Source organism: Dinoponera quadriceps, unplaced genomic scaffold (genome assembly GCF_001313825.1).
Source record: "Dinoponera quadriceps isolate SergipeBrazil2010 unplaced genomic scaffold, ASM131382v1 scaffold18, whole genome shotgun sequence".
In the NCBI taxonomy this organism is placed as follows: Eukaryota; Metazoa; Arthropoda; class Insecta; order Hymenoptera; family Formicidae; genus Dinoponera; species Dinoponera quadriceps.
The window spans coordinates 1,742-22,837 of record NW_014554305.1 but is presented as its reverse complement, the minus strand read 5'-3'; the positions used below and the strand labels follow the sequence as shown (position 1 = coordinate 22,837).

Below are 21,096 nucleotides of genomic sequence, written 5' to 3'. Positions count from 1 at the left end.
TTAAGTAAATGAGCAGTGCGGGTGAACAGTAAAATAGATAGAATACTTCAGATTGGAACTATCTCTGAGAAAATCAGGCCAGATTTACTTCTGGATCTACACTTTCTGAAGGTCCGAGAGATTCCTCTTGGAACTCCCTCTATGTAATCTGTCTACTTGGTTGTATGCGATTTCAGGTTGCGAGCAAAGCGTATTTAATGTGTTTCGAAACTACATATTTCATATATATTTATTATAATTACAAAGGGACAAATTGTACAGCTATACAATGAGCACATCAGTCGCATCTAACGTTGGGGTGTTCATTGTTTAAAAAAAACTATTTACTCTGAACTACGTGAACGCCGTGCTCCTCGCGAAATCGAACAAGAGAACTAAACTATCGTGGAAAGGTCGATAGGTCTTCAACGAGGAAATAAGAGCCACTTCTTCTAACGATAGTGCTGACGATGTGCGTAAAGACAATGTGACTCGCTGTTATTTAGTAAGGAATGAACAAATAAAGCGGTTACAGGCATCTTCAAGCTGTGCACAGACGAACTGTAGCGCGCGTTCGACCGATGTCGGATGATGACAAACGACCAAATGAAAGTGTGTATGTTTTGCAAAGGGAAAATGTTAGTCCGAGAGGTAACTGCGGCTAACCACTTGAAAACTCACGACACAAAGTGCGAATTCGCTTCCGCAAATTATCGTCCATGTGATATCCGTTAATATCACTATGATCTAAGGACCGTCTTGTTGCTCTGGAAAAAGATCACACAATTAGTAACGTAAGTCGTAGTATTGGTATACATCGATATATTCTGAAAGTCACGTAAGAAATCAATATACATGTATCAAATGTTCCAAAAAATAGTGTGTAGATCTAAAATAAATAATTAATTTAAGTCATATCGATCGATATCTTCACAGATCTCCTATATGAGGGAAGTGTAATTTTAAAGAAAATGTTCATATTTCTTTTACACTTAAGGATAAAACCGGGAATGAGAGATGAAACGAAATAAAAAATCAGGAATGATTAGATGCAGCTATTAATAAATGCTTTTTTTCGGTTTTTATGATATTTTTATTGAAAATATGTGAGATCACTCGCAATATAGTAGCATTAGTGATAAACAAAGAACGAAAATAATCTTATTTTGTTGTACAATAATTATGTTATATAACAGTCATTTTAGAACAATTATTTTACAACGACAAATATATATAATAAAAGAAACACAGGCAGCTGTCGTTTAAAATATTAAAGAAAAAAGAAAAATATATAAGATTAAACAAAATGAAAAGAAAAATAATAAAGGTAATATGTACACGCAGAAAAAAATGAGCAATAGGAACCAAACTAGGGATAGCTACCGTTATTGCTACCGCAGTTCAATTTAGCTGCCGCAACTAAATTTATTAACTGTAAATTTATTAACTTTGAACTAAGACGCCACCGAATAAACTATATAGTTGTGCACTGCAGCAAATATATTTTATCTTTAATAACTGATGTTCTTGCTACTGCTACATTTAGTAACAACGACATTAGCTGTCCATAGTTTAACTATCAGAGTTAGATTTCAGCTCTTATAGCTAACTCTTCCTCTGCATATAAGAAATATTATGAACCAAAAAATAAAGAGATATACAATTGAGAACAAACACTGATTGGAAAATATACGGATGATATATGGATGAAAATTTAAACATCTAAATATTGAAGAAAAATTTAAATATCACGGTGTCTGAATTTAAATACGACACCGCCATACCCGAGAAAAAAAATTATATATATATATATATAATCATATTAAAAAAAAATTATATATATATATAATCATATAAAATTATATATAATTATATATAATCATATGTAATTTATATATGAATTTTGTCCCTATATGGCTACATATAATATTATGTATGTACACAAAATAAAAATACTGTTGAATGAAAAACGGAAGAAATATTTTGATTGAATTAAGTGTTCACATCGTGGGCAGCCATAAACATAAGCATTTACTTAAATTACATTCGTATAACAGTATTTTTTAGATGTAGAACATATATAAACATGTATAGATAAAATTCATATATAATCATTTTTTCCCGGGTGTGCATGTCAAACATCAAAGCGCATTATTCTGAACAGGAAAGTTTTATACTTTATTTTTGATGTATCGTTTTTGTTTTCAAAATATTAACTAAAGAAAATTGAGGCTAAATGCGCGTAAAGCAATGAGACAAGACATGTGGTGAAACATTCTGCAAGAATGTCCAAAAAGACATGTCTTACACAGAAAAAAGTGCTCGTAAAGATTCAAGTAGATAATTTCTCTGATACTCCATAGCAAATGTTTACTTGAATCAAATAAATACTACTTGAAATTACTTAAAAATTTGCTAAAGAATACTGAAATAATTATTTACTTAAATCCAACACTTTTCTGAATATGTCAATACGCGACACCGCCCATAATTTGCCAATATATTGCCTATAAGAATATTTATTTGCGAGAGAAAAAAATATTTATTTCACTTTGTGTGTGTATGTGTAATCACACACATACACGTGCGTGCATATACACACACACATACACGAAGAGAGAGAGAGAGAGAGAGAGAGAGAGAGAATGAGAGAGAGAGAGAGAGAGATAGTGAGGGAGGGGGGAGGAATAATGCGATAGAGGAAGGGGAAAGATATGTGGGAAAGCACAGCGTAATAATTTATTGTTCGTCATGATATAGCACGATTACGTGAGGTGTAAATCCGGCATGTTTGTGACGTATATGCTTATAGACATTATTAGATTGCTTGCTCTTCATGTCGCAGTAAGGACATTGATATCTCGGTGGTCTGCCACACTCGTATTTGTAATGGCGCAGCATATGATACGCGTGTTGATAACTCTTGTGACATCTCGGACAGATGTTCCTAATAAAAGAAAAAATACTTAAAAAATGTTCAATTCACATAAAAATAAAATTAAATTCTAGTAAATATACAAGTAAACACGAGTTTGAAAATATCAGTAGCTATTGTGATTACTCAAAACAATACCTTTTTGTTAATAATGTAGGTGTTACACATATAGTACATATATATAACATCGAAGGCATCCCTCGAAAAAATATTATAGGTAATCGAAATTAATTAGATTAACCAATAACTAATCTAATTAATAGCAAAATTAATTAATAATTTAAAGGTGGATATTAATATAAAAATTCTTTTATTTCATATAAATACATAAATTAATTATTATAAATTTCACGTTTCACGCAGCAAAATAAATTGGTAAAACAGACTTTTTCCAGCTCACCTCTGATTCTTGTCTTCCGTAGTTGCCAACAAATGTTTTTGCGAAGAACGTATATGTGAGATATGCCACAACAGTTGTTCCTGAGTTTGATATAGAGATGGATTCGAAGCCAGTTCCATAGACAACACGTTTGTTGTATCTGGAAGCAAAGGCAGATAGTCACGGTGAAAAGGGTACATTCGGACAACGAAATGTACCAACGTTAATCGAAATAGAGATCAGGAAAGATAAAGATCACAAAAGATAATGAAGACGCAGAGGGATGCATCGATCTCGATAATTCAGCTTTATTCGTCAGTTGAAAAGAAACGACGTCACACTCACACCCATCATGCATTTATTCCAAAAACTATTATGATTTATACGAGATTCCGTAGACAGGTTAATATATTTAACGAAATTAAACAAAAGTGCAGTTGTCGCGTCTGAAAGAAAATATATTAGCGTTTTCGGCGCGTTCGACTATTCTTGCGCATTATCGATAATGGACTTCCATTTACATCTATATAGTAAGAGAAAAAATATTAAAAAATAAAAAATGTATTCTTCGGTAGGTAATAACATATGTACTTAAATCCAAATTCAGATGTATGAAAATGTATATTTTCTCATTTGAAAAAAATGTTTTCTCAATATAAAATATATATATTGGTGTAAATAAGTATAATTATTGATTCACACCAAATCAATATTTATCTTTTATCTTTTAGATATATTTTCTATCTTTGTTTCTTTGAAATCTGAAATATCGAACGTTTTGTAATCTTATATTTATATACCGATATTCAATATTTGTACCTGGTCCATCGTGGTAGACATATTTGTATTAGTATGTTGATCGCATAAGACTCCCTCCCACGGAAACAAGGGCAGAAGACGCATCAGTGAAAGTCGATTTATTGGGAATTATTTGAAGAAAGAAGATAAAATTATAAAAGCAGCCTATTACGTTATTTGAAAATCGGCCTAGACATATGCCCGACAGACCCGAATACGAATAATTAAATTAAATTAAACAATTAAATTATTTCATCTGTTTACTCGCTTCATCGGTCCAATACTCGTGTCTCTAAGTAAAAGAACAATTTTAATTGTACTCAGCAATATACAGGACGTCCCAGTAAAATGAGAACACCTAAAGATCTTTTTTTGTTTTTATGATATGAAAAATGTTTAGAGCACAATTTAAGTGGTTTCGAAGGAGGAATATCGTGAGAGAAAATTCTTTTACGCTCATTCTTTTCGACTTCTTTTTTTAAGATCCCCATATTTAGGTGTATTCCTTATACTGGAACACCCTGTATATAATTTTCAATAGATTTGCTCGAAGAAGCGAATTTGGATCTACGATGATGCAATATGGATTGTATTATCCGCAATTTCGAGGAAATTGCGCAAGACTAAAATAAATATAGATCGAGATCAGTTTGTATCGCATGGATATAACGAACTTACGAGCAGGCGGGGTTTTTATTTTACGACCAACGAGAGAGAACGCGTGACTACACACGGGCCATCTCTGCGAATCACGTCGCGATACCGTTCAGGACATTTCATCGAAAAGATCGATAATATAAACTTTTCAAGTACTTGTGCTTGCGGATGGAGTGCGCCTTACGAGTGCGCTTGCCATGGTGATTGCAAGGACATTTGAAACGCGGCTGAATGCCGCGATCGTATCTCAAGTGACTTATGAGGCTCTTCTCCAAAGTGAAGGAGCTACCGCAGTTGTTATTCGGACAGAAGAATCTCGTCCCGTGATTCATCGTTCTGCTGTAAAATTTAACAGATCCTTTAATGCCTGGAAAAAATACACGGGGAGCTCAATCAGTGACGACATCAAGTCCTCTCGGGATAACACGCAGAGGAAGTTGATCGCTCGAGACATAAGATTCTGCATGGGAGAAGTATTCTTAAGCGATTTCGCACGAGAATGCAATATTAGGACAGGAGTTGTGTTTTATTGAGTCACGAGATGCTCGATCTCACGATCAAGATGCCATACAAAACATCGTGTTTACCTGCGCGAACGCAATTGCACCTGAGAAATCGTAAATTAATATAGATCCGGTTATTGCGCATTTACAACGACGTGACAGATCACTTTGTAAAAATTGAAACATTCTAGAGATATTCATTGGNATATATATATATATATATATACATACATATTAACGTTTTCAATTGTTACACAATAATAGAAGAATATAAGAACCAGTGTTGCGGAGAACAAAAAAATACTCTTATTTCTCACCCGCGAATGTTTTATTAAAAAAATAAATATATTCTCTATAATTGATCGAAGAGGCTAGCGAGAAGAACTAACGGAACCACCGCGCGAGGTGACGAGTCTGAAACAAAAAGAGAATCAGGAACTTTTCACTTCGCAGGGTGTTCTTCGGCTCGCCATAAGATTTCTCGTAAAGGAATAAAAGAACGCAACAATAACGACGACGAGAACGGTCGGGAGGAAAGTTCATCAAGTTCAATATCCCTTCTCTGTCTGAGAGGAAATTCAATTTAGTATAGGAAGATTTACGAGAACGACACCTCACGCAGGACACTTTCTAACGACGAGGCGAGTCCCTCAAGAGAAGGGCAGGGTGCTGCGGGACCATTCGACCAACTCGGCCGCATAATTCTGCCGGACGACGTTGTTGATGTCCTGAGCCGGCAGGCTATCCTTAGGAAAGTACCTCCTCATGTTGAACACGTCGATGGCGAAGACATCGCGATTCTCGTGCAGACGCTTCACGTGCTTGTAAGTGTCCGAGGGATACCGCGATATGTAAGTGCAGTGCGGGCACTTGTAACGCGGCTCCTTGCCGTTGCATGCGCTCACCACGTGTCGCTTCAGGTGCATCTTCCTCGAGTAACTATTGGGACAGTTCAAGCACTGATACGGTCTTACGTTCCAGGGACAGTAGGAGTACCACCCCTGATATCCTGAAACACATCGGCAGCACCGTGCTCGGTTCGTCAGTGTGAAAACGGGCAAGTCGAGGCGTTAGTCTAGCTCTATATAGTCTTAATTGCGCTCAACGCGAGCCGCATTCACACGCATTCGGGATTTCCGTGATCTGTGTGTGCGCGTTCTCGCTCACGGAGAGCTCTCTCGCGAGTGCTCGTGAGAGAAGAGACCAAATGTTACTGGAGACACACATGTACACATATACAGATACGGGACTACGAAAGGAGTTTCCATAGATCGTCGCAAACATCGGTGCGTGTGCGATATTCCTTCGTTGTGAGTCATTCGGGGCAAATGGGTGGAGGCAAAATCGGGAAGAATCGTAATGCAACAATGCGAACGCGCTTGGTAAAATGTTCATGTGTGCAATAATAATTTATAAATAGACATATGTACATCACACTGGACACGTGCAGTCTTATCATGTACTGAACAATACTGAGGGGATGAGGTAAGTTTCGCCGGAACCGCTCGACGTGCGTCGTCTCGCTCAGTTCAGTCCTGATTAATTTAAATCGTACGACGGAAGGTATACGAAACGCGAAAGAGCCACGCGCACGTCAATATACGTTTTGTTCAACATATATTTATCATGTAAGTTACGTAACTGTTAAACGGACACTCCGGATATCACGCAGTTGTGAAATCACGCGTTATTCGAAATTCCAATTCGGCCAGGCAATGAACTTTTCTTCGAGTCGTTCACTCTCCGACTGTCCGCAGAAACGATAATCAGACCGATTACATTATTTTATCAGCCATTTCGAACTCATAAAAAAATATTAATAATTGTGGATTATATAATAATAAACAAATAATTGAAGCATCAATCACTCCCATGAAGCTTTTTCCTGTTTGCGTAAAGCGCAGCTGTCTCTCACACGATGAGAAACGAGAACCATAGCGAATTTTTGTGAATTAAAAAAGAAACGTATAGAGAAAGAACGTGAGTGATTGAGTCCGCGTCGTCTCTTTCTCAAAACCACTGCGTCTTCGAGTTGTTGGTGTGCTCGCCGTGAATGTCGATCGCGTAGACTCTCTGGTTTATGTGCTTCCTTCTCACGTGCGTGTAAACGTCCGAGGTCTTTTTACTGCGGTGCTCGCAATACGGGCATTGAAAACGTGGCTCCTGTCCGCACTCGTACTTGAGGTGCCTCGTCAGACTGGGCTTTTGACCAAACGAGCTGGGACAGTTCGGACATGGAAATCTCTTGCTCCCAATAGAAAAGTGCAGATCGGGACCTAGAAAGAAAAAAACGCATAAACGAATAAAACGACACAAAAGAATGAAACGACGTGGACGAAATAAACCATGCTGCGGTGTACTCGCAGTCAAATTAGAGCGCCTTTGTTCCGGTTATATCTTCCTCATGGCTCGACCGATTTCTTAGACGAACGCGGCCGCCAACGATGATGACCAAAGCCGTGTTCAGCGAATACAACGGGAAATTTTTCGTCAACTTTTGGAAGACGGAGGTAGATCTAAAAATACACACACTGAAACAAAAATTGCTACGTTCGTGTAAATATTTGCTAAGGCGCATTGGAGTAGTTTATTTTATTTGGATTAAGTAAATATTACTTTAACCTCTTCAAGGATATTGACACATATGTGTACGTTTAGTTTTATTTAAAAATTACTGTTATTATTAAATGTTGAATAAAATAAATTTAAAAAATTTTCGTTGTTATAAATCAAAAATTTTAAATTCATCCCTGAAGAGGTTAAATGCAACACTTTTTCTTCTAATGTGCTATATTCAAATAATATTTATCTAATTCAAGTAAAATAAACTATTCCAATACTCCTTAGTTAATATTATCTTTTACTTGAACGTAGCAATTTTTTTCAGTGCACCAATCGCAAGTAATTTTTATTCAACGGTCGCACAACCGTTGTATTAGCTGAACGCAACCCAAAACTCCTCTCTTCAAATCGAAAACCTCGCAAATGGCGTAAGTTCTCTTCAACAGCAAGAAGCGAGAGAGAGAGAGAGAGAGAAAGAGAGAGAGAGAGAGAGAGAGAGAGAGAGAGAGAGAGAGAGGGAGAGAGAGAGAGAAAGAGAAAGAGAGAGAGAGACTGCGAAGGAAATCGCTTCAACAAAGAGTTTTACGTTGCGATCGCATGAAGCGAGTACTTCAAGTCGAAACTTTCGAGGACACCCGACACCATTCTTCGGGAGCTTTCGACAATCGATAAGAAGCGTTAAAGAAGCATCCGATGATTCGACAGACTTTCGACAATTGTGCGTGAATTTCTGCTCAGCTGCTGTTAACAGATTACTTCTCACCCAGACATTATTAATGTTGACGAAAAAGCGTGCTTTTATACATGAAACATACGGAGCCGCTGGATTTCCTCTCGTTAACTCAGGATAAATATAGATTATCGAAATATTCGATCACACACAATGAAAGCAAGCTTGATTTCTCTCGTTAAGTGCCACAAGTTAACACACAAGAGCACATCGATCTCGAAAAGAAAGAGAGAAACATCCCCCTCACGCTTCGTAAATGTCGATTTGGATGTTGTTAGTATCCGCGCAGCTGACGCAGCTATACGCAGCTATATGAGAACCTGAAGCCCAGAGAAAAACGCGATGCGACGCATGCGAGATGTCGCGCGGTCGTTATGTTTCGGCTGTGTGCGGGTCGTCAGTTCGCATTACATCGCTTTATTAGGCATCAAGTCTTACAATGGAGAGTCGTCGAAGGATCGTTTAGAGTTCCAACATTCAATTGGCATAATACAATATTAACGACGAAAATCACACAATCGTCAAGTAAATCCAAATCTTTCTTCAAATCTCATCGTGATTGCCTGATTTGAAAATTACAATTCTAACTGGCGATAAAATCTTTAAGGAAGTGGTATTATTGTAAATTATGCACTTAACACCGTTGTATGTAGCAAAAAAATGGTCAATAATTCTGAAGTTTGTACATAATGTCTGCATATCAGTCTTTAATACCATATTAGTTTTTCGTTTCTTATCTTTCGTTTTTCATCTTTGGTCTTTCGTCACAATCTCATTTTTAATTTAAAAGATTAGAAATAGGAATTAAAAATAATACGCTAATCTCAAAGAATTCATATAAAAATTGTCAACTTTCATTGCAAACATCTCAGCATTTAAACGGTCAATCCTTTCCTAATCGCACAAGTAGTTACATAATATTTCAATACATACGTAGTGCAAGTTTCATCAAATTCTTATCAAACTCATTTCGCCTTGCAACTTCCTTAAATATTCAATTATCTAGTTTGAACTCGCAGTTATGATACCTGCAGTATAGGCTTGAATAGCAAATATCTATAGCTATAGAATAGCTATATCGATTATAATTTACGGCATTGGACAGCATAGAACTCGAAAATCATGTGCTAAAAACCCTGCGTTTTCACCATTCAACTTCATCGTTCCCAAAGTCAATCTTCACACCGTCTCTTCAGGAATGACACATTTGCCCGCGTTCCCGAATCGAATAGTGAAATGATTCGATTCTCTACGCGCGACATATTCCGCACTACATATATAAATCACTTATTGAACCACTCGGTATCGTTTTTATTATTGGATTCGGCGGGAAGCGACCCGCCAGAGAAAGTCTCGCACTCATTGAAAAATGTCAACGACATAAACATCGTAGCCTTGATGTTTGATCCTGATGTGTTTTCGTACATCGGTCTTGACCTTGCATAAGTAGTGACAGTACGGACACTTGAACCTGGGCTGCTGACCGCACTGGTAGCGCAGGTGGCTCATCAGATTCCTCTTCCACGCGAAGACACTCAAGCAATTTGGATTCGGACACGGGAACTTATTGGGCCATATGAGTCGTTTCACTCTCAAGGGGTAGCTACCGGGGTAGCTTCTCCAGTATCCGGATCCTTTGTTACCTGAAAAAGTAATGACTCGTTCGCGATAAAACGTTCGAAGATGCTCGACAATCATGCGAAGACAGGATGCGTGCCATTTTTCTTTATTTTTTTTTTTTTTGAGGCAGCTCTGGACGAGAAAACGCTGTTGTCGTCAAAGTTGCAGACTTCAAAAAGTTATAATCTCAACCACTGATCGACTTGAACGTGGTTCATCTTCCAACTCAAAATCTTTCTTACACTTTCACATTTGATATCTTCGACTATGATTCTCTGAATGCACAAACAGAACAACGAGAACACATTCCATTATTACCGCGATACGCAATTCTCTCATCAGATTGAATCTAAGAACAAATAACATATGTGTGTGCGTATATGTGTATTATTTCATATATTTATTCGCTTAATCGTTTCAATACTCGTATCCTTAAATACAATTAAGATTGTGTTAATCAGTACATGTACAGTTTCTAAGAGATCTGCTCAGACAAGCGAACTTGGGCCTGCGATCATGTAAACGATAATATCACTCATAATTCGGAGGAAAAAAATTATATACGACTGGTAACGGAAATAAATTGCATAGAAAAATGTCTATTTATTTTCAATAAATAACAAAATTAAATCAAAATTATTTAAATAAAAAATAAACACGTTGACCTCCGTTGAACGGATTTTACTGATTATACAAAAGTCTAACCAATAATAAATACTAAAAGTACAGTACGTAAATACAATTTAAAATACATATATCCTTTATCCTGTTTCAATAGCTCTTTATTAACTATACCAACAATTTTATATAGATACAATTAATTGTACTTTATACGTAACTTAATAAAAGACACGATAGTGTCGGTTATCCGTGATTACTACGGCATTCAACGTAATATTATAATACTTTATTAATCCAAATATAAACACAGGTATTCACAAATAAACAAATAAATATATGAACAAACAACCTAAATATAAAAGTGCAGTTTGATGTAATGAATATCGAAACACAGAACTATACGCACAAAGCAACATTACATTTTTTTTACGTAAATATTTCACGATCGTCGGCCACAATTAACGCCACAGACTTCTACATATCATAGCGCTAACCCTTATATACCGTATCAAAAAATGAGTTCCGAAAAATATGTACTGCATGCGTTAAGTAAATAGTGTAGAAGAGACGTGATGATGGATAAATGTAATATGGCCGATGTTTACAACTAATCAAACGTGAATGCTGCACTATTTATACGACTCATATGCATGATTCTGTACATATTTTTCGAAGCGATGTATTTCATAGAAGTTGGCAGTCTAGTAATATATAGAAGAATGTGGTTGGCGCTCGAGCTGAAAGGGTTAACAGCAAGAGAATTTAACTGTTTCGTTTGACAAGCTAGAGAGAACGCTAGAAGACGACGCGAAACGTTGTCTCGCGGTGTCGTTGATTACGTAATTTCTGACAACGTTGTCGTCAAATTTGCTCAAATGTGCATGCGGTAGACATGCTTTTTATATCGCCCTTGTACTTGCTGCGGTAACCGCAATAAAGATACTCGAAACGCGGCTGCATGCCGCACTCATATTTCAAATGAATTAGGAGATTCTTCATCCAAATGAAAGTGCTACCGCAATTGTTATTCGGACAAATGAATCTCATCCCATCGCTGGTTTGCGTCCTTCTGCTGTAAATTTCAACAGATCCCATAACGCCTGAAAACAAAAAGATATACGGAGAGCTCAATCAGTGTTGACACGAAGGCATGTCGTCCTTTCGAGATAACATCGGGACAACATTGTTGGTAGAAATCAACAACTTGAGTGTGCACTTTGACAGCTTCCTTCGAGAAATGAAACGCGTGCAGAGAACACCGAAAAAGAGAGACACGACAGCATATATACGGAGAAAAAAAGTTTGATTGAACTAACGTGATAATGAACGAACCAAACGCGTTTCAATTGAAAAAAAAAACAGAATATTTCTGATTATAAGAATTTGATTTATGAGAACAAGAAGTGAATTTTTTCAACTAAAACGTTTTCGGTTCGTTCATTATCACGTTAGTTCAACCAAACTTTTTTCTCCGTGTATGTAAAACGCTACGATACCTGTGAGGGGAAGAGCATACCAATAGCAAGGTTCTCACTTCAATCCGTTTTTCAAATACACGTTTGAGCGTTTAATGTACATCCGCTTAGAAACGCCTGTTGAAGACGTATCAATGTAACTAAACGTTTAATCGTATAAACGGATACTGCCTTTCTTTTCTATTAAATTTGCAAAATGCTTTCAAGTTATATGTAGATGATTTCTCTACTTTGTTGAAACTTCCGTAGTAAACTAACATTTCCTTTCTTTCGAATATTCTGTAGTCGGATGAACGAATAAATGGATTCAAAGTTAATAAATGGATACACGTTTTCAAAATCGCGTATACTCGCGATTACTTTATTATACGTATCTGTGAACGTATATGCTAAACGTACGTTTAAACGTTTTCTTGTTTAAACGTGTAACCTTAGACTCTATTCAATATATAACTAGTGTCTATAAGATTCTACATGAGTAAGATATATTTAAGCGATTTTGACCGAGAATGCAATATTAGGACAGGAGTTGTGTTTTGTTGAGTCACCATATGCTCGATCTCGCGGTCGAGACGTCATATAAAACATTATGTTTATCTGCGCAAACGCAATTGAAGAATGGTAAATTACTATAGAACCGTCGGTTGTTACGCATCTGTAACAATGCGGTGAAGATTATTTCATAGAAATTGAGATATCCCAAAAATATATTCATCGATAAATGCATATAGATATTATATATGTATATAACATGTGTAATTATTACATAACAGTAGAAGAATATAAGAATGAGTGTCACGGAAGACAAAGACATTTTTATTTTTCTCATCCCAAATGTCTTATTATTCGCAAATTAAATATGTTACATAATTTATTTTTTCATCCTTTCGTATAATTTGTAGAAAAAGAAAAATTATTCTATACAATTCATTCATTGTAAAAATATTTATAGGAAAAAATAAAGCCTATTTAAATAAACACATTTTCTAATAAATAAAATATAAATTCAGATTTTCTTAAGTATTAAGAAATCAAGATGCAACTAAACTTGACCAATTCAGTGAGATATGGAACGGTGATGACTTTACCTGAATCGTTCAACGAAAAAATCAATAATGTCGCATAACAATCAAATATGTCCTTCTTCATTGCCAACTCTCATAAAGAAAAACACAGAGAATTTTAACAACGCGCAACCTGTACGAGAAGTACAGTCCAATTAGTTTTGAGGTTCATTCGCCTCCGTTCCATTTGCAAACCAAGAAGTGTTGAAGATGTCCAAAACGAAGACCGCCGAATCCTTGTGCCGCCTGATTATATGCTTGTTCACGTCGGCCTTGACCTTGCAGCAATATTCGCAGTAGGGACACTTGAAGCGTGGCTGAAGACCGCACTCATATCTGAGATGCCTCGTCAAGTTCCCCTTCCAATTGAAGGACTTGGTGCAGTTGGGATTGGGGCAGCAGTAAATTCCGCGTTGACGTCTGCGAACTTTTTGATTCATGTCCGATTGAAGTGGTATTCTCACGAGGAAGTCTGAAAGGAACAAGAGTATCTCTGTGAGCGAAATAGTTTGCAATTCGTTAGACGAAAGAGATCATACGAGGCATTCTCATCTCAGAATATCGTCTGAACATACCGAGATGAGAAAGAAGAATAATTGATGTGACACGTGAGTCTCCGTGAGTGACAAAAAACCTCGTTTTCGATTTCCTGATGAAAAAGAAACCACTTCCTGCCGCCAAAAAAATAAGGTCGATCCTTACATTTCGAGAAATGCATTTTGTAGTGACTTCTGGTCCCCCATTTTTTCCAAAGTTCTACGCAAACAGGCTAGAGTTCTCGGTGTGTTTACCAGAAAGAAACCCTGGCCAGATACACACTAGACCGCTCGGAAAGATACTCGCGGAGCATATACTGATCGATGTCCTGAACAACTAGCATGCAGAAGCTAGGACGCAGCCTTAGCTGCAGACGTGACGGGAAGGAAGATCTGTACCAGTCTTCGTATCTCGAGCCCGCGCGCGGTCTTTGTTGCCCCCGTTAATCTTTCGCGATTTCCTAATTTTAAACCGCCGAAGTCTCCTCGGGAAAACACCAACTTGCCACCTCGTTCTTCTTCGCATCACTGTTTATTTTTAATGCTTCCAAAATGAATTGTCGCTGAAACATTGCAGTAAAATCGAAAATCGAAGAAACACCCGTCCATATCGTCCAATTCGTACTTTTCGTCGCCATTACGCGTGTCCAAAAAAAGAACATTCATTGAGAAAATATCTTTCTCTCTAAATACAATCGTAATTTAAAGCACATAACAATGGTCTTAAATGTAGTTTTTTTTGTTCTTTAACGTAATCAGCGGTCTCAGATTGTGAGCCGGATCCTGCCGGTCGGTTTTTGGCTGTTCGGATCAGCCTCGGATCGGTGCGGAGTAGTAACGGTTGACCGTGCTCGGTCATCACGGCGGAGCGGTGATCCCGGTGTAGCTCGCCGGATCTCCAGGCGTGCTTTCGTGTGTGTGTGTGTGTGTTTGTGGAAGTGAGTGAGCGAGTTCAGCAGTGTGGTTTAATAATCGCTGTTTATTAGTACGTTGTTCGGTACAGATGGTCGTGCGAACGGAACTTTAAATCCATCTTCGAGAAAGTAAATATTCGATGACAGTTTCGACGTGTTGTCTTGCGTTTCCCGGTATCGCGTTTTACGGAGCTCGGCGTTCGATGTTTCGGCGTTCGCGAAATAGCCGCCGTCGTGTATATCTATATATATATAGGATGTACACGCTGGTCGCGGTGCCTAGCGCAGCGGCGGAAAGCGGGCGCGTTGTTGCCCTGTGGCTTTAATTCGTGTGCAAATGACGGGATGCACTCGCGGGTCGCGGTTTCACGATACGCTCGGTATCTACGCGGTCGGTCGCAGGGATATCCCGAGGTCTGCCCATGGGGCGTTCGCTGGCCCCGGAGACGCAATGCCCGATGACGGGAGTAGAGCGGGCGAGGTCGAGAAATCTCGGCGAACACACCACCCCTGCTCGTCCCTATCTCCAGGTCCGCGCCACGAGCGAGACGGCGAACTCACCGTCCCGTAAAGGTAGTTGGCGCCCGCGACTTCCACGGGAGAGACCGCGTAAACACGACCTCGGTCTTGCCGGAAGGTTGTCAGTTGCGCACACACCGTCGCGGTTCCTCGACCTGGGGATCGGGAGCAGCCTGCGATCTCTCGATCCGGCGGAATCGGCCTCTTTTCCACGGCGGAGCAGGTTTATATACCGCTTCCGCCGTGGTTCTTTGGCACGCCGTTGTTTACAACAATAACGGTTTGTTGCTAGCGTGGGTACACACGCGAGTCACGTGTGCAGGCTTTTGTGTAAGCGCCGTTAGCGGTCCGACGGATGGTCGGTCGGCCGGGGGGATGCATCGTTACAAAATAAAATCACTTCACTCAAACTTGCCCGCACACGATTGCCAAGCGGTACGACAGTTGTTCCGGTCACAAATCCTGAGACTTAAGACACAAAGGATCGTGCTAGGGGAAAATCGGGAGATCGTTCAGTTGGTGGTCAGGACGTAGATGCTGCAATTCTTATGCATTCGCTTGATGTGCCTGCTAATGTTGGCCTTCCACTTGCCGCGATAATCGCAATGCGGGCACTTGAAACGCGGCTCCTTGCCGCACTCGTTGCGCAAATGTCTCTTCAGGGTGCACTTCCAAACGAAGATTCTCGAGCAGTTCGGACAAGGGAACTTTTTATGCGTGCCGTAGTTACGCAGTTTCTCCTGCAAGCCCGGGACGAGATAGATGCCTGCGAACACAGAAGCAGTAACGCCTGGTTAATGGAAATGCGTGCGAGCTTAAATACCGTGCCAGCTTAAATACCGTTTCACATGATTGCTCGGATTTTGCAAGGAGATTAAGCTCGCGTGTGTGCAAGAGTCGGACGAGTGGTGTTTAAGGAACGACGAATGAATGCCCAAGATGCATTATTTATTTCACGACCCGCGAATCCTCGAGCGAGATGATCCGCTGGAGCCTGTTAAAATCGATGCGACGAAGTTTCTCGCGACATCGTCTCAAGATTGCTGCGGGACATGAGAAAGGGGAAAGTTTGAGAAATAAGGTAAGACTAGCCTGATGATGAGGAAATGATGAATTTGAGGCGAATCGTACGAATTTAACGGGCGATCGGGTGTAATTAACTACACACTCGGTAAGCGTGGTCGTAACAAAATTTATTTTTCTTTTTTCTTTTTTGAAGCAACAGTTGTGCAACAATACGGTGATTTTAGGTAACGCACACTCTGGTAGAAAATATAATATAGTGTATAGCATATATTGCGTGTTGTGCTGTCGGTGTAATCTGGATATTTCAATGCACGGATAGTGCACTAATATTTCAGAGCGCATCAACCGACAGTACTAAAAACAATACATTAAAGAATAATAAACAATGTTATGCATTATGCATTATCACATCTATTCATCGATTAACATTAACATATTTACTTTGTAGCATATCACACGCTAAAGTGTACAGGCTTATTTACACACGTGGCCGTCATATATTCTCGTGCAAACGTGTTCGCAAAAGCTTCGACGCATTTATGTACACGATAATGTCTATAATGTTATATGCAAAGCAACAAAAAAAATACGCGGTTCTTTGGTAATAATAGAGGCAATTTAAAGAACAATATTACTACAATCCTTTGCCTTGCGAAAAGAACGACACTCGCGGCGAGCTTATGCAATCGCGAGACTTAAGAAACTGAAAAATTCATTACATCGTCGTAATAACTGCACGGAAAGAAATTAGTATCAATTTAAAATTCTCACACATGTAAGCAAAAATATATAATCTTAAATGAAAATAAAACTTGCTTATATATGTATATATATATATATATATATACACACACATAAAGTATACACACATAAAATATACACACGTAAAGTAAATATATTATATATATATACACATATAAAGAAATTCTTCTGAAAAATGATTTTGAATGATGATGAATAACAAAATAAATTTAGAGAAAAAAATATATATTTTACAAAATAATATTTACTTATTTATAAAATAATATCTTCAAATTGATACAAATCTGAACTTAAAGGTATGGTTCTTTCTAATATTTTTTTCCTCTCAATTCATGAAAATTATTGTTGAATAACAAAAATATAATATTTTTAATGGAACTATGGAGAATTTTTCGCGCGCGCGCGCGCGCGCGCGCGCGCGTGTGTGTGTGTGTGTGTGTGTGTGTGTGTCAGCAAGTTTTAACTTCATATAAGATTATATATTCTTGCTAATATATAAGAACAACTTGAATTAATAATAATTTTTTTCCCGTGTGCTGAAAAGCGCCAAAGACAATTTCGTATGTCCTAATGAAGAAGACAAAAGCATGTCATTAGAGCTTATATTCGTCGTAGAATCAAGTCTAATCGAGCAATATCTTCATGACACCACTAATAAGAACTTGCTACACCTTTTATCCTATCCTCACCCCGCGAACCCTTCAATTAAAGTCCTAGATATAAATAAAGAGACATAACTGAATTCGATATATAAAAAATCCGCCACTTTCTTTGCATGGTGGTACTTGGAGCAAGCGAGTAGAGAAATGGGGAAGAAAGATGAATAAGAAAGAAAAGTTAGATTACAAGAGACGGTTAGATCAAGAATCAGTCTACGTGAGAAGACCCTTTCTACAATTTTCAGCTGTGCGTCACAACCCGGTGCATCACACGAAAAAGGATTTTATTGAGTCGTGATATGACCAAAAGTACAAAAATATTATAACTTAATATTATAACTTATTATAACTTATTATAACTTAGTACATCATACGCTTTTAGTCGTGATATGCAAAAAAATGGCCCAAATCGTGTGATTCAGAGATCTGGTGAAACTGACTTCCTCCATTGCGCTTCTCCATTTATACCTAAGAACGGTATTCACAGTCAGATCTTATACTTAAAATCGTTCATCTTCGGACGCTGACCGGTTCATTTTAGTTAGTTACGGAGCATCTCAAGATGAACTTAATACGATCTTAGATATGAGGTCTGATTGAATGAATACCAGGCTAGGGCTCCACTTTCAACGACACTCTCGAGTGCGACAGGGTGCCAGAGTGCCACGGGGAGTGCGCGATCCTTGAGATTCTCGTCGAAGCTTCGTGATCGGGCCGACACTTTCAGGGTTTCTTGACGCAGCGTTTGACCACGTCGACGGCCAGCACCTCGTGTCTCTTGTGATTGGCACGGACGTGCCTGTAAACGTCGCTGCGCAGCTTGCACCGGTGACTGCAGTAGGGACACTCGAAGCGCGGATTCTGCCCGCACGCGTACAGCAGGTGCCGGCTGAGGCTGTTCTTCCGTTTGAAACTGCGGTGGCAGCTGGGACAGCGGTAGCACAAGTCGAAGATCTCGAACGGCTGCAGCAGGATACCCTCGAGCTCTACAGCATGGAACAACGGAAAGAACGAATGAAACGCCTGGACATGCACTGCGTCTCATCGTCACACGTAACCGCGCGCACGTGCACGCGCTCAAGTGCGAAGCAATCGAAGAAGCGTGATTCGTAATGTTGCAATGGTTTCTATCGAAATGTCTCTCCTCGATTTCTCGGGGCTGTGTGTTCGTTTATTGTCGACGGCTCGCGGAGTTTACCGGGACGAGACGGCCGGTGAAAATGAAAAAATGCAAGAAGCGAAGAGAACGAAAGCGGTTCGAGGTGAACGATTTTCGTCTCGCAGAAATCGCTGGAGGGAAGGGGAAAAGGGGGATGTCGATTTATTGTATAGACGGTATTTATCGCATTTACAGTCTTTAATAGGGATATCATGGATTCATGTATTGGTGTAGCAGATTCACACCAAATTTTCATTCGTTCCAAAAAAAAACGTTTATTTAACGTCCTAAAAATCCTAACAGGCCTTCTCTTTCTTTATCAGTAGAAGGGTTACATATGAAGCGTGAAGAGAGAAAATGTGAGCCTTCCTGATGCAAACTAAAACCGAATATTTGCACCTGAGAAGAAAATACAATCACGCGACATACCTTATTAATAATAATATCACTTTCATCTCGTTGCGCGAAGTCGGAGGCGCGAAGAGAGCTGAGATTAAATCTACCGATAAGCGTGCGTAAATCTCTTCACACAATCGATATCACACTTGACGGTGAGGAACCGCCGTAACAAAATTAATATGGCGAATACAGCGACGTATTGCAGCCTACATGACTGATCACTCACGTTACGTTATGCGCGCACATCGACGTAATTGGCGTATACCAACATATCACAACATATGAGAACGTGCGGGTCGCACGTCGATTACTCGCGAATGTCGTCGAAGGTAGAATCTTAGGTTGATATTCAGATTATCGGAGATCAAAGACGAGTCACACATCCGAGACACGTGACGCCGTCGGTGTCGGTGAGCGAAAAAGAAGAAAATCCGACTAGAAAAGGTAAGGAGAGAAAATGTCAAGATCATGGAAATAATTAGCAATGCACATTCTTGTGAAGTATTTGCAGTTTGCGAGCAAATCTCTGCAAACGCGCAGACACGATAATGCGGATCAAGTGTAAAATCAAGTGTAAAATCAAGTATTCCGGTGGTTACAATCGGTTACAAAAACCACAACCGGAGCTTGCGGAGATTCGCTAACGCTTCGTTAAGGGGAGGTTCTCATCAAGCGACCTAAAAATGACATGTTTTTCAAGAATTTTTTCCTCAAAGACGGAAGTAGATATTAATGTCAAATTTTGTACATATATTTATTAACTATTAAAGTATGCAAAAAAATTTTTTTAGTCAAAAATATTCAAAATTGTCCATTTTATAGATGGCGCAACTTGACGATCTGAAAAAAAGGTGTCTTGATGGTGGGAACTGTGGTACTTCGGAAAATTATCTGAAAGCAAATTTTCAAAAAGATTTATAAAATATATGATATTTGTTGAAGCTTATACCTACTTTTGCGATAAAAAGTCGAAAATTAACAAAATGGCGGATATGCGGACTCAAAATACCGATTTTTCAACGTTTTTTTGCTCTTTAAAGTTGAATAAAAAAAAAATAAAAAGCAGGATTCATCCCAAAGTAGGTATAAGCTCCAATAAATTTAATTTACTTTAAAATAAAAAAAAAGGATCCATCGATTAGTTTTTGCTCTATGCTTCCCACCAGTTTCAAAAACATAGTTTCGAGAAAAACGCGTTTAAAGTTTCGGTTAACGATTTTTTGAATAAAACAATAAATTAATGCAACTTACAGCTAATCTGCAATTCCAGGACCATATAATAAACCTTCTTCTACTTCGTAACGTTGCATTTGAGATAATTGGTCCGATTTCCGTGATGATGAAGCTGCTCTTGCGGCAGGAATCATATTACGTTCAACTGCATTTATACGTGCTTCATCTGCTGCCTTGACAAAATTACTTGATTCAAGTCCAATAGAGATTCCTAGCACATCCATAATTTTTAATAAAATAATATGACCTTCATTAAAGAGAGAGACACCTATATAAGAAGCGATATCAATGGTTACGGAGCCGCTGTGCAAATGTTTTGGTGCAAGCCTCCATATCGAAGCGTTGACGGACTCGTTCGAATTTTGAGTGTCATAATCACATAATTCGATGTTACATCAACTGGAAACTCATCGTAATCGGCGTTCTTTAACTTTTTTGCAGAAGTACTTACTCCGCGTCACACTCATTACTATACTGATTCCCTTGGAATTTTTTTTTATGACCTTTAGTTACACGTTCATTTGAACGTCTAAGGGATAATCTCTGGATAAAGTCGAAGGGCTCCT

The 21,096-nt window shown here is 38.6% G+C and overlaps 3 protein-coding genes across 3 annotated transcripts; all 3 read right to left on the bottom strand.

Moving 5' to 3' along the window:
- Positions 1 to 2,599: 2,599 nt before the first annotated feature.
- On the bottom strand, positions 2,600 to 3,926 carry LOC106744570 (zinc finger X-chromosomal protein-like). Its single transcript, XM_014619468.1, has 2 exons — positions 3,315 to 3,926; positions 2,600 to 2,926 (listed from the first exon to the last, which is right to left on the bottom strand). Exons 1-2 carry the CDS (start codon positions 3,491 to 3,493, stop codon positions 2,719 to 2,721), a joined length of 387 nt encoding a protein of 128 aa, XP_014474954.1. The 5' UTR covers positions 3,494 to 3,926; the 3' UTR covers positions 2,600 to 2,718.
- Positions 3,927 to 6,634: 2,708 nt separating this feature from the next.
- Positions 6,635 to 13,408, bottom strand: LOC106744479 (zinc finger protein 775-like). Its single transcript, XM_014619305.1, has 4 exons — positions 13,348 to 13,408; positions 11,681 to 11,884; positions 10,015 to 10,186; positions 6,635 to 7,631 (listed from the first exon to the last, which is right to left on the bottom strand). The coding sequence occupies exons 1-4, from the start codon at positions 13,406 to 13,408 to the stop codon at positions 7,262 to 7,264; spliced, it is 807 nt and encodes a 268-aa protein (XP_014474791.1). The 3' UTR covers positions 6,635 to 7,261.
- Positions 13,409 to 13,782: 374 nt separating this feature from the next.
- On the bottom strand, positions 13,783 to 18,780 carry LOC106744472 (zinc finger protein Xfin-like; the record flags this gene model as incomplete). Its single annotated transcript, XM_014619292.1, has 2 exons — positions 13,783 to 16,082; positions 18,465 to 18,780. Coding segments are annotated over 2 exons (594 nt in total), but the record flags the coding sequence as incomplete, so codon positions are not given.
- Between the last annotated feature and the right edge of the window lie 2,316 nt (positions 18,781 to 21,096).

Bases quoted from the DNA above. Each gene is read 5' to 3' on its own strand.
- LOC106744570 (XM_014619468.1), bottom strand. From the start codon at position 3,493: ATGTACCCTTTTCACCGTGACTATCTGCCTTTGCTTCCAGATACAACA. The intron at 2,927-3,314 runs GTGAGCTGGAAA...TTCTTTTATTAG, and splicing joins ACGGAAGACAAGAATCAGAG to GAACATCTGTCCGAGATGTC.
- LOC106744479 (XM_014619305.1), bottom strand. From the start codon at position 13,408: ATGAAGAAGGACATATTTGATTGTTATGCGACATTATTGATTTTTTCG. The intron at 11,885-13,347 runs GTAAAGTCATCA...TTTTGTTTTCAG, and splicing joins TTTTTCGTTGAACGATTCAG to GCGTTATGGGATCTGTTGAA. The intron at 7,632-10,014 runs GTTCAAGTGTCC...ACCGGAACAAAG, and splicing joins CAGTGCGGTCAGCAGCCCAG to GCGCTCTAATTTGACTGCGA.